The 13,404-nt window shown below is 53.1% G+C and overlaps 1 protein-coding gene across 1 annotated transcript in view; it reads left to right on the top strand.

The window, feature by feature from the left end:
* LOC128060411 (FXYD domain-containing ion transport regulator 6-like) overlaps nt 1–13,404 on the top strand; it is a 52,980-nt gene that overhangs the window by 31,963 nt on the left and 7,613 nt on the right. Inside the window, exon 6 of the mRNA XM_052652813.1 lies at nt 1,214–1,257. Within this exon, the coding sequence (XP_052508773.1) occupies nt 1,214–1,257 (44 nt within the window). The remainder of the gene's footprint in view (nt 1–1,213; nt 1,258–13,404) is intronic.

Genomic DNA, 13,404 nt, shown 5'->3' with positions numbered 1-13,404 from the left:
AGAGTCGGACACGACTGAAGCGACTTAGCAGCAGCAGCAGGCAGCCTTGGGGGCAAAGGAGAGGTCAAAACGTCAAGGGTCAGCCTGCCCTTCTTTCTTCTGATGTATGTGTGGGGTGGGGGAGGGGGAGGGGGAGGATGCTGGATCCTTGTCTGGAGGCCCTTGAGACAGTTGGGCTTGGCCTCAGGGTCTCTCTTGAGGTCTGTCTCCTCTCTCCAGGACCTGTGATGCTGCTCTGCGGGTCACCTGTTCATGAGGCTCTTTGATTTTTGTGGAAATTTGGGCTTCCTCTCACTCCCCTTTTGCCCCTACATAAGGGCACACTCATTAGTCCCCATGGTAACCCAGGGCAGCCTTGGAGCTCAGAAGTCCCAAGTCAGTGACAGGACACACACCTTCCCAGCACTTACCGTCTCGGGTGCCAACATCGAAGGGTGCCCATAAATTCCTCTGACCTTTCCCCACCCCGTGAGCCCCATAATGGAGAATGAGCCACCATGACCTGGAGGAGATGAATTCCTGGGCCCTGCCCCAGCAAGGGGACTGGCAGTGCTCTCTGGGTTTGTCCTGGAGACCTCTGACGGGCTTGCATCTTGTCTGCCTGCAGGGCTCCTGGGGATGAGGAGGCTCAGGTGGAGAACCTCGTCACTGCAAATGGTAAGTGTCAAGACCACCTGCCCAGGTGGGACGGAGGAAACAGGCAAGGGTCCTTGTGCAGCTTGGGGTGGAGCATGGTTGTCAAGTGAGGTGGCTTCTTGAGAGCTGGCCAGCCAGGCATGTTTCCAGATGCCAGAGAGGGGTCCCAGGTCCTCTGCTCTGTGTCATCCCCTTACCTCCACGAGACAGGCTGCTGTTCCTGACGACTGCTATTTACAGGGACTCTGCTCAGTGCTGGGCATGGTACAGAGTGTTTCACTTCTCAGTAATGGGCACACAGCCCCAGGAGGTGGGCATCACTCTCCACATTTTACAACAGAGGGGCTCAGAAAAGTTCAGGAACGTGCCAAGTCCTCTAACAGGTGAATTGCAGATAGGGATCTTCCCCAGGTCTGTCTGACTCGCAGTCTGCATGAAGCACCCCTGCTCTGCGGGTCAGGCTCCCCCCAACCCCCAAGACAGGCATAGCTGCTGCAGGGGGGTGGCCCACTGGGATGAGGAGTTCATTCCCCCCACTCCATACATTCCCTGGGCTCCATTCTGGTTCTTTTTCCAGCCACGGAGCCCCAGAAAGCAGAGAACTGAAGTGCAGCCCCCAGGCGCAAAGGTAAGTGCTGTCTGCCCATATTTTCCTGTCACCATCACTGTTCTGACCAGAGTCTGGCTGAGGAGTCATCAGGGAGGAATTGGCTAGCTTTTGCAATGGGCATGGCTTTGATCATGAGCTGTGCTCTGCAGAAACTCAAGCCTGAAGGGTGATGAGACAGATGGACTAAAACCTCCCAGTACCACACGCACACACACACAGAACATGCAGTTGGGAAATTGAGCTTCCTCACAACCCAGCAGTCAAGATGCTCGGGCATCATCCTAGCTGCCACGTGGGCATGACTTGGGAGGGAATTAGCATTCATGAAATGCTCCTGATATCAAAGTAGTATAAAGGCAATGGCTTCCGGTGATGATTCAGAAAGTTCCTCAGGCCATCCTTTGACGTTAACATTTTATTTTGAAACTTTCCAACCTACACAGAAGTAGGAGGATTAGTATATGGCCCCGAACCCCCACCCCCAACACCATACCAACATTATCAGCTCTTGACATTTAGGGGCACTAAGTTACTGGTTAGTATCCATTTCCATTGTTCGTTATAGTAATATAGGAAAGCAAAAATCTAAATGCTTTACAGTTTTTAAATTGCTGCCACATACACAAACTCACTCAAGCCTGCCAGAAAAAGTGAGTAGGACAGGTGGGGTGTAGCCCCATTTTATAGATGAATAAATTGAGGTCAGAGAGAAGAGCCATACAGATGGTAAGTAACGGACTGGAACTTGAGCTCAGGGACTTTGTATTGATAGTTGAGGGTTGGATTTCACCACACCCCTCTGCTCCCGCCTGTCTCCCTTTATGACATACCCTGCAACATACTGGGACTTAGCAGGGGGCAGTCTTCTGTTAGCTCACTCTGCCTTTTTTTTCCGTACAAATAAGGGATATGTTGTGGTTTAGTTGCTGCTGCTAAGTCGCTTCAGTCGTGTCCGACTCTGCGACCCCAGAGACAGCAGCCCACCAGGCTCCCCCGTCCCTGGGATTCTCTAGGCAAGAACACTGGAGCCGGTTGCCATTTCCCTCTCCAACGCATGAAAGTGAAAAGTGAAAGTGAAGTTGTTCAGTCGTGTCCGACTCTTAGCGACCCCATGGACTGCAGCCTACCAGGCTCCTCCATCCTTAGGATTTTCCAGGCAAGAGTACTGGAGTGGGTTGCCATTTCCTTCTTCAGAAGATCGTCCCAACCCTGGGATCAAACCCGCGTTTCCTCATTAGCAGGCAGGTTGTTTACCATGGAGCCAGCAGGGAAGCCCCAAATAAGGGATATACTTTATCCTAAATTGTGAGTTGAAATAAATTTCTGGATGTAGAATGCCGGTATACCAGCTCTTACCGTGATGCTAATAACATGGGAGCATTTGAATTCACTCCTAAGTGCTTTTCTATTCTCATGACAGCCCCGTGGGTGGGCAGAGTGGGGCTCAGTACCTCCATTTTCTAGCTGGGCCCTGGGGAGGTCAAGGATGCCTCAGCTTGACGTGGCTATAGATCCAATCCAGGTGGCAGGTGTCCCAACTGTGGCTCAGTGATCTGTCCACGTCACGGCAGCTGGTGGTTCCGAATCTGGGGGGCCCTGTGGGGAGGTGCCAGGGAGGAGCCTTGAGCCAACAATTGTCTTTTTTTTTAAACTAGAACTTCCTCGGAAACCCTGTTCTCCTGAGTCTCAGGACTGTGAGCAATTCTTGAGGGTGTCCTGAGAAAGAAACCCGGTTTAACAATCCTTTCCATGTCTTCATCTGCCAGCTTCCATTCCCCTGAGAGAGCCCCCGCTGAGCTCCATGCCCTCCTCCACCTTCGTCTCCTGGTCCTGCTTCTCAGACTCACCCTCCTTGGTTTACTGGAAACAAGGCACTTAGAGTGGGTCTCATCTTAGGCGTTCCCATGGGCAGAGGGGCTTCCCTAAGGAATGGCTGGGAGACGCGTGAATGGAGAGGTTTGAAAGGAAGCCAGAGGTTTATTTTAATTTGAATTCTCTTCTGCTTCGACCTCCAGACCCTGAAGGCAGCTGCTTGAACCTTTAGATGCAAATACTGATGCTTAAGAAAACCGGCCACTTCAGCAACAGGTCTTTCCCCAGGAGAAGCCAGGAGCTTATGTGTCCCCAGCCCCTCGACACCTGTCCTCAACTTAATAATGCAACCCCGCCTCCCCCACCTGGAGCCTGTGGTCTTGTCCACCTCCTGTGACGTGTGTGTCTGTGTGTGTGTGTCTGATGACTGTGATCTCTGTGGTTGCTTGTTCGTGGATGACATTGTGCTTTAGTGAACCTGAACCCACCTTCCTGGACCGGAGCTGAGCCATGTGGCTGTCAGCTCCTCTCTCTCTCCGTGGCCCCATCACCTCCTACTCTTGGGAGTCTGCTTCTCTCTGAGAGACCAGTCCCTTCTCTTGATTTCAGGGTGGATATGGGGGTCTGGTGGGAATCTCCAGCTGGCTTGGGACTTGGGAGGGTTTACATCACCTTCATGACCCTTGTGCATGGCCGCTTTTCACTCCTTTTGTGAGAACCTTGCTTCCATACTTGTCCCTGGACCAAATCTGTGCTGAGGTCTCTTGGCAGTGGGAGGTTCCAGCAAGGAGCTGATGAGCCCACCTTGCCCTCGGGCGGCTGAACCCCTTCCCTGGTGCCCATATGCCCCGCCTTACCCTGCCCCCGGGGAAATGTGCTCCTTGCGTATCTTCTCAGCAATAACCCCCCGGGCTCTGGAACCATACGCCCTTCTCCAGCCTTCCCTGCTCCAGAGACTCCCATCTATAGCCAGCTCGCCTGGACCCAGACTCTCATCCCTGAACTGGGGCTCTGGCAGGTGATGGCTGAGTGGATGCATTTGTCTGGGGCCCGTGCTCTGGGGAGGGGCAGCATGGAGAAAGAGCAGGGGTCCTCTGCTTGGCTGTCTCCGCCCTGCTGGCCAGGCAGCAGTGCCAGCCCCCACCCCCTCTGCTAGCCTGGCACCAGGTTAAGGAGCGGGCAGGGCTTCGGGCAGCCCCACTGCAGAGGGAGGAGCAGGAGGTCCCAGGTGGTGAAGAGAGTGGAAAGTCAAAGCCCGCCCCTCCTGCCCCTTGTGTTCTTGTGGAAACTGACCAAACCGTGCCGCTGTGACCAGGACTGCCGTTCCCTGTGTCGTGATCTCTCCTCTCAACAAGGACAAAAGGAATAAAATACCACTTGTTTCCTAGTGGCTCTGAGGTGCTTTCCTTTTTGTGCAAGAATGTGTGTATTTGTAGGACCTGTGGTGCTCGAAGGGCTGAAGGGAGGGTGTCCTTGGCCAGAGGGAGGAAGTGACGGCCGCAGGGCAGCTGGATGCTCTTTATTTTGGCTGCTTGACCACTTAGCTCCTCCCCGCTTCTTCTCCAGCCACCCTTCCTCTCCCCTCCTTTGCCTGCATCCCCTCCTCCTCCTGCTTCCACCCCAGGTCATGGGGTTCAGGCTCCACGCCACAGCCTTACCTGTGCCTCCTACATGTCCTGGAGAGAGGGGAGTCCTTAGGGCGCTTGCTGGCCTGGAATAAAAGGTTCTAACCTGTCCCTCTGGTCAGTTCTGGAGCCAGTACCAAAGAACTTGACAAAGAGGGGTATGGGTGAGTTACTTGGGTTATGATCAAAGCCCTTACCCTTTCATCTTTCTCTAAACCCTAATACCCCCTCCTCTGTGAAGCCTTCTCAGACTTGAGGTAGATAGGCCCCTCTTTTCTGTGCACGTAGTCACACTGGCTTCTGCCTTTATAGCTTCGTGTTTAATACTCTATGCCTTGGATCCGTACTGTAGAGACCAGGTGGATAATGTCCATTTTGGCAGTGACACAGGAGATGCGGCATAGGGCCATGGGGTCACCTAGACTGTCCTCCCAAAGGCATTCCAATTCAGTTTTTAAAGAAGGACTGTTGGCCAAACAAACACAGCTGATGGGACTGTCTTCCTTGGAGGTCATCCAGGTGTGGCCCCCACCTCCCAAGTGTTTTGTGTGTCTTTATTGTGAGACCTGGTTCCTAGGGAGCAAGGACTATGTCTCCTTCAGACATAAGAATGCCTGGAATGCTTTACAGTCTCAGAAAATCTTCATAGAGTCTGTCTAGATTCTATGAGTTGTTTGGAGCTGCAGAATCACAAGGCACGGATCCTGAGGAACTGTGGGGTTCAGCCATGCCCTGGTCACCCCCGGGATATGCCTGTCCTGCACTGCTTGTACCCTCAGTCCCTTAGGTCCTTGAAAAGACTGAGGCTTATAGTTGAGATCACACTCAACACTGTCAACCCAGGGATCGTGGTGGCTGAAACAGCTCTGGTCATACTTTGTATATATAAGCTCACAACCACCAATCAGGAATTCTGACTATGGGTCAGGGTGTTTGTAGGCTTTGCAGCAGTTGCAGAGAAAGGCCGAATGAAGATCCTTAGAGGGCCCAGATGTACAAAAGTTGGTGAGGGACTTCCCAGGTGGTCCAGTGGTTAAGAAGCCACCTGTCAATGCAGGGGACATGGGTTTGATTCCTAGTCCAGAAAGATTCCACATGCTGTGGGGGAACTAAGTCCGTGCGCCAGAACTACTAAAGCCTGCACACTCTAGAGCCCAAGCTCCGCAACAAGAGAGGCCACCGCAATGAGAAGCCTGCACCCCACCACTGGAGAGGAGCCCCCACTCACCGCCGCTAGAGAAAGCCTGTGTGCAGCCACAAAGACCCAGCACCGCCATAAACGAAAATAAAGAAGATTAATTTTTTTATAAGTTGGTGGTTTTCTCCACACATTCATTATTGAAAAGAAAATGTGAAACAATAAAAACAAGTGTAAGCAAGTCCAATGGGGAGGTTCTGATTTTTCTCATAATAATTATATTAACAATGGAAAATAGTAGTTCTCATCTCTAGCATAAACCATAAGATGGTCCTCTCTACTCTGCCAGACTCTGAGCACCTACCTATTTCTCCTGGCCATCTGGCATGATCTCCGAGCTAGATACTCACATTTTACAGCCTCTCTGATACATCTGTGACAGGTCTAGGGCCACATGACTGGCAGGTGGAAGAGCTAGGTGTTGGGTGCAGGCTGGCTGTCTCCAACGTTCTTCACAGAACACACATGGCTTGGCTTCCTTTAGGAGGCCGGCATCCAGACAGAGGAAGAGGATCTTCTGGGCTGGTGAGACTGCAACTGGAGCCTGGCGATCCCTTTGGGGCATCAACTAGCTGAACTGTGCTCTGAGGAGGGTCCTGTGGGAAGTGAGTGGTCTGGAAGCAAGACACATAAAGAACAAAGAAACTGATGATCAAAATAATAATGATGGATGAATGAATGAAGACAGCTGACATTTACCATGCACCTACTATGTGCCAAACCCTGGGCTGAGGTCTTCATGGGTTCCAACTCATTTAGAACTCACAGCTATATATGATGGCATCCCTATTTGACAGATGAGGAGGCGGAGGCTCGGTGGGACCTGCCTGAGTTTGCACTGCTGCTGGCAAAGCCAAGGTCTAGGCCAGGCCCATGCAGGTCTAAGGCAGTGTGACCCTGTGATTCAGAGGAAGCGACCCAGGGCCATCAGGTGGACGTGAGCAGGAGGCAAAAAGGCAAAACTTGGCCTCATGTGAGTAAGTCCTTAGCTCCCAGGCTATGATGATCCAAGACTGGAGTGAGCTCCCTGTCACTGGAAGTGTTCAAGGTGAAGGAAAAGGACCAGCATGTAGAATCCTCTGGGCAAGATGGGCTCCGAGAACCTACCCAGAATGACCTAAGTGTCCAGGCCTGAACTGAGGACCCCTCACGCCCCAACCAATGGATGGATGAGCCAGTCTAGCTGGAGGGCGTGGGTCAGGGGAGAGGAGTCCAGAGTCCAGGCATGTCTTTCTTCTGGACTCATACTCCATGCAGGCAGGACCTCGTCTGTCCACTCAGCCTCTAGGGCACTTGGCTTATATTTGTGGCTTGGTTGAATATAACAAGGAATGAACGGGAAAGCTGGACTGAACAGGAAAGCTGCCGTGATGTGCCATTTCCCAGAAGGGTCTCAGGCAGAAATCTCAGTTGTCCTACACCTTCCACCTCCCAGCCGCTCCCCCTGCTCCCCACCTCCCCCTGAATTCCGCTCCAACAATTTTCAAGTCTATTTGCATGAGCTGTTTATGCTACTTAGCACCACATAAAAATAGGTCAACCTGCCTGCTCCCCACCCCTACCCTGGCCTGTGGCCCTCCCCTATCACTTTTTTTTTTTTTGCAGGTTGTGGATTGGAAGTTGCCAAGTTGTTCTTGGAAGAGAGTCAGAGGCAGAGTGCAAGCAGCAGGCAGAGAGGGGTGGGTGAGGGGGTCTCCAGGCTGAAGCACACCCCAAGGTCACTGGGCACCTTCTCTTCCTGTGGGAAGGAGAGCTCTGCCCTCCCCAGGATCCTAGGTTGGCAGGGGTGGCTGGCGGGACAGGGGTGCGAGAGCTGTCCAGCTCTGTCTGGTTCACCCCACCTTGTCCCTGGCTATTCTGCCTCACCCTGGGCCTGGAGAGAGCGTGAGAGAGACTGGGGGCAGGAGGCGGGGTGGAGGGGGCTGGTAGGTCAGGTGTGTTTGCCTGAGCCAGGGGAGGAGCCTTGGAAATACCTGTCTCCAGGCCACAGAGGAAGAACGGCCACTTCTCACCATTAGCCTGATTCATTGCTGTCACAGTTGAACTCCAGTGGGGCAGAATCAGCCAGACCAAGCCAACCAGCTGTTGATTTTATGGGGCCAGCCCCAGCCCCGTGCCTGGTTGCACAATAGCAGGCCACCGGCCAAGGCAGTGATGGCAGAGCAGGTGATGCTGCGATCGGGTGTCCTGAAGGACTCGCGGTGGTAGGGGCTGCCAGGCAGTTGGCCCTCTGCACCGTCCAGAAGAGGGGGTTCCTGCCTCCCAGCCAGCGCCTGCTGAAACTGAAAAAGGCTCAGGACACCCCTTGTGTTCCCTCCAGCTGTGTGATCTGGGCTAGACCCCAGCATCTTTGTCAGTTTCCGTCTCTGCAAAATGAAGTCCTTCCTAGCCATGGTGTAAGCTGGGCTCCTGTGTAGTCTCGGGAGCCTTGGTTTCCTCAACTGCACAATGGGTCCATCAGTATCTTTCCTGTTACCTCACAGGGTCAAAGTGAGATTATGGACATAAAAATACTGAAAAATTTACATGTATATATTATGTTATTGTTAACTGAAAAAAAGCATACAACCTTAAAGTTGAGGATTATGTTTTATTTGGGGGTATTATTGAGGACTATTAAAAAGCCATCATTTTGCCAGCAAAGGTCCATGTAGTCAAAGCTATGGTTTTTCTAGTAATGTACAGATGTGCGAGTTGGACCGTAAAGAAGGCTGAGCACCAAAGAATTGATGCTTTTGAACTGTGGTGCTTTAGAAGACTCTTGAGATTCCCTTGGACAGCAAGATCAAACCAATCAATCCTAAAGGAAATCAACTGTGAATATTCATTGGAAGGACTGATGCTGAAGCTGAACCTCCAATCCTTGGGCCACCTGATATGAAGAGCTAACTCACTGGGAAAGACCCTGATGCTGGGAAAGATTGACGGTAGGAGGAGAAGGGGGAGACAGAGGATGAGATTGCTGGATGGCATCACTGACTCAATGGACATGAATCTGAGCAAACTCCAGGAGATAGTGAAGGACAGGGAAGCCTGGCATGCTACAGTCCATGGGGTCACACAGAGTCAGACACAACTTGGCAACTGAACAACAATGAAAAATTACTGAGGACTGTAGTCTGGGAGATGGCCTCTCAAGCAGCTCTGTTGTAGCTCTCAAGCAGTAGAACTGTTCCAAAGAGGTAAGGGAGAAACCAGGATATATAGGAGTTTCTACTGGGGAATAAAAAGTAGCTAAACATGAAAAGATTACTGATAATCATAAAAACCAGGCATCCCAAGTTAAGACCTCAGTGCCTTTCTATGTATGGGAAGATGCAAGATTCTGGGCTTATTGAAATTATTCCTTTGATATGCATCTTAGCTATCTAGGGCCAATACGCTGTTTTTCTCCACCCTGAATTCCTTCAGGGTGCACTGTTAACAGCAGTGGCTGCTGGTTTGATGGGGGGCAGCATTCTTTATTGAAATGGCAGGCAACATTTTTTGGGGGGTCTACATTATTAATATTTGTATGACCATTCAGGTCCTCTGTGCCCTTTTTGTGATAGCAGGGTTCCCCTTCTGTCCTGTAGACTGGGGCTCAAGTTCTAACTTACCTACATACCGTGAGAGTCTCCTTCTCCATGAGTATCACAAAACCTGCTTGGATGAGTGGGATGAATGGAACAAAGAGACCAGAGTTCTTCAGAACTGTTGAGAATGATAAAATGGATGGAATTGCTACCAAGTGAGCAGAGATGGGGGCCAGACTCCAGACCTGGTAATCTGTGTGCTCGAAGAAGCCAGAACAGACTTGGTAGTCTCTGAAGTCAAAGACAAAGATGATTACAAAGCCAGATGTGAGCTATTTGGGCCATGGCAGTGGAATCCAGAAGGTCATGGAGGAAGGGTCGGAACAGCAGGGGGTGGGTCTGCTCCTGGTGGTCTTCCTGGAGGTGGTGAGCTTGGAGCTACTGTTCAGAGATAAGCAGAAATGTGGTTACTGGAAGGAGACAGACTGCCACTGGAGAGAAACAGCCTCTGTTCTGGTCAAGCCCAGACGCAAGTTCTTAGAAAAGTCAAGAATGCATTTCTCTCCAGGGTGTTCGCTGCGGGAGAGGTGGGTCAAACGGGCTTGCCCTTGTCACCAGCTGTAGAAACAAGAGGGTGTCCCCAGCTCCCGCCTGCTCAGGGAGCAGGAAGGCCTGGGTGACCTTGACTCTTGAGTACATTGCCCCTTGGCGGCTCCCAGGACCTGTGTGCCCCACAGCTCAGGCCATCTTGATGCCAACTGTTAAGGAATGGACCCTCCAGGGTCCACCTCCTCCCAGCCCTGCCTTATAAGACCCCAGTCACCCTGGCACCCACAGCCACAGCAGGAGCTAGTGTTCCCTGGGGTTTGGGACCTCTGGCAGCACAGCTGTGGCCTGAGAGCCACCACGTTCCCTGCCAGGCGACCGTGCATGCCACACGGCTGAGGACGGACCTGAGCCAGGAACCGGACTTTCTAGGGGCTCCTGGCTTCTCTCCAACTGCGAGCCACCTCAAGGACTGGTGGGCAGCCTGGAGTCCAAGGCTGTGCCCGCTGCCATGCAGCCCCCAGGTCCAGGGCTGGTGGATCTGGAGGATCCTATCCCAGGGAGGCTGGCAATGAAGGCCTTTGCCTCAGTGCTGGAGACAAGGCTCAGGCGATGTCCCAGCCTCTCAACTCTTCACCCACCAGCCCAACCATGACCACCCCAGATGGCTGCCCGAGGCTGAGGAGTCGGGGTCGAAGGAGGCCTGCTAGGGAAGACAGGGGAGGCTGAGGCACACCAGCTGAGAACATTGTGCCTTTGGACGGGCTAGTGCTGAAGGTGGGGTCTGGGAGTTGGGACCACTTCTCCATGTCTTCCAAAGAGCTCCTTGATTTCTGGGTCTTGGGGAAAACAGCAGAGTGTGCCCCTCTTTGGCTCCAGCCTGGAACAACAGATAAGAGGGGTTGGGGGGTCTTTGCATTGTAGTCTTTAGATGAAAGAATTGTGTTCCCACCTCAGTTGCCCCCATACCCCAGAAGAGACTGGAAGAACAAGAAAAGGGGCCAGACACCAGCAAGGAACAGCCATGTTGTACGGGGTGTCAGGGAAGGAAGGGAAGTTTTGGGGTGCCAGGTGGGTGGTTGGCTGGCAGAGATCATGCTGAAGGTCATAGGCAGAAATGTGCCCCAAGAGCCCACTTTGAAGATCACCCTGCTGGGGACAGCCTGGGGAAGAGATTAACTTTGAGTGTCCTGGTCTCCTGGAGGCCTGCCTAGGGTGAGGGTGGTGAAGGTGGCACCTATCAGGACCCTCTTGGCCAGGCCTTCTCCTACATCACCTCTATTCCTGCGACAGCCCTGCAAGGTAGGTGCTATCACCCCATTTTACAGATGGGAGAAGGATGCACAGGATTTAAGTGTGGGTGCTTGTGCCTGCAGGGACCCCTGACCTGCCTGAAGAGACATATAGGGGGAGAGGCTCCCCTGGGCTTCTCTCTGGGGGATGGTGGGCCTTGGTCCAGGTCGAAGGAGCCAACACCTCCCTGGAAGAATGTAGGATGTCTCAGTGTCAGCTAGGCTGATGAGCTCAGTCAGGACAAGGAAGGGCTGGGTGTGAGTGAGGGGAGAGGGCCAGGGCCCCCTTAACTTAAAACATCTGGCTTCCCCTGAATGAACACTTTCATGAAAATTCCTGCAGGGCTCCAAGTGACGTGCTGGAGGGGAGTTGAGGGGCAGGGACGGGGAACTCCCCAGGAAGGACTCTAGGGGAGCTGCCGACAGGGGATTGGGGGGAGCTGGCCACCCGCTCTCTCTCTGTGGGGACAAACAAGTTCTTGCTACTTACTAGAGAGCAGGTGAGTCATGAGAAGAGGTTGCATTAGGCACACTGAGTGAGCCTGTGCCACTGGCAAAATTATTTCACCTCTGGAAACCATTCATTCATTTAACGAAACCGGGGGTCCACCCAGAGCCAGGCCCGGTTCTGGCACTGGGGATCTAGGAACAAGCACAGCAAACAAAAAACCCCTGCTGTCCTGGAATTTCATTTCCGTTGAGAGGGAAGTGAGAAGCAACTTAAGGAAAATATAGAATTTATCCGCTGTAATAAGTGCTACAAAAATATAATAAGGCTAAGAAGGGATCTGAAATATTACAGAGTAGGTGTGTAGGATGCAAGGAAGGGACGTTGCCTGAGCAAGTTCAGCCAAGGAGTTTTCTGGAAGGAGTGTCTTCAGGAAGAGAGAACAGCAGGTGCAAAGGTCCTGAGGCAGGAGTGTGTCTGGAGGGTCCGAGGATCACCAAGGAGACCAGTATGGCTGGAATAGAGAGAAGGGGCAGGGCAGTCATTAGAGACAAGGTCGGAGGGGTCCCTGGGGCCAGGTGCAGAAGGGCTTCTAGGATATAAGAACCGTTTTGGCCTTCCCTTAAGGCTTCTCCGATGGCTCAGCGGTAGAGAATCAACTGCAATGCGGGAGACACGGAGGACATGGGTTCAGCCTCTGGGTCGGGAAGATCCCCTGGAGGAGGAGATGGTAACCCGCTCCAGTACTCTTGCCTGGAAAACCCCATGGACAGAGGAGCCGGGCAGGCTACAGTCCAGGGGGCCACAAAGAGTTGGGCAAGACTGAGTAACTCAGCACGCACGAATGCACAGTCCTCAGGGGGTGTGAGCAGGAGAGGGAACCCTCGGTAAAGTGAGGGAGTTGGGGGGATGACCTGGGAAGCTCCTTCTAGTTAATCAGTGACACGGGGCTCAGGGTCTCCATTTGGGATGGAGATGCCTTTCTTCACAGCGTTCGTGTCTGGGAGTGTGTGTGTGTGTGTGTGTGTGTGTGTGTGTGTGTGTGTGTGTGAGAGAGAGAGTGTGTGTTGGGGGTGGGGGAGGTGGGGAGTGGTCCTGGCTGACGTCTCTACTTTCTTTCAGGGCCACTGATAAGTCTGCACCAGGCAACCTCTAAAGGCCTATCTGGTCCTGAGATTCAGGAGTTTCTCCAAGTTCCCAGCCTGGGGGATGTCTGCGCTGTGGCTCTGGGCTATGAGCACGCAGGTTTCCACTGGCAGCATGTGACCGGGGGCAGGGGGTGGGGGGGGTGGGGCGGGGGCAGCATCTGGTGAGCAGCTAGGCCCCTGGGCAGCCTTCTGGGTGGTAGGGAAAAGAGGAAGGAGCCCAGAAGCAGGGCTGCCTGCTGGGGCGGGTATGGCTCCCCAGGACAGATCTCATACCAGCCAGACAACTCCCCCCAGGTCTGCCTGTCTCTGTTTCTGGAGTGTTTTCCAGCCCGGGTGGCTCTCTGGGGGTATATTAGTCACCCCCTTGGGGCAGGAAGTGTTGCTAAGGAGGGGCAGAGTGGTGGGTGCCATCTGACCAGAGCCCAGGCCAGACCCTCACCTCGCAGACCCTGCTGTTCACTGTCTGTGTCGGGGCGACCCACGAGGGACCAAGGAGGAACCCGTAAGAGTCTGTGGTCCCCAGTGAGCCTCACAGACTGCTTGCTGCAGGCTCCCTCCAGGCCCTGACAGGGGC

Source organism: Budorcas taxicolor, chromosome 15 (assembly GCF_023091745.1).
Source record: "Budorcas taxicolor isolate Tak-1 chromosome 15, Takin1.1, whole genome shotgun sequence".
Taxonomy (NCBI): Eukaryota; Metazoa; Chordata; class Mammalia; order Artiodactyla; family Bovidae; genus Budorcas; species Budorcas taxicolor.
This window is presented reverse-complemented; position numbering and strand designations above follow the sequence as displayed.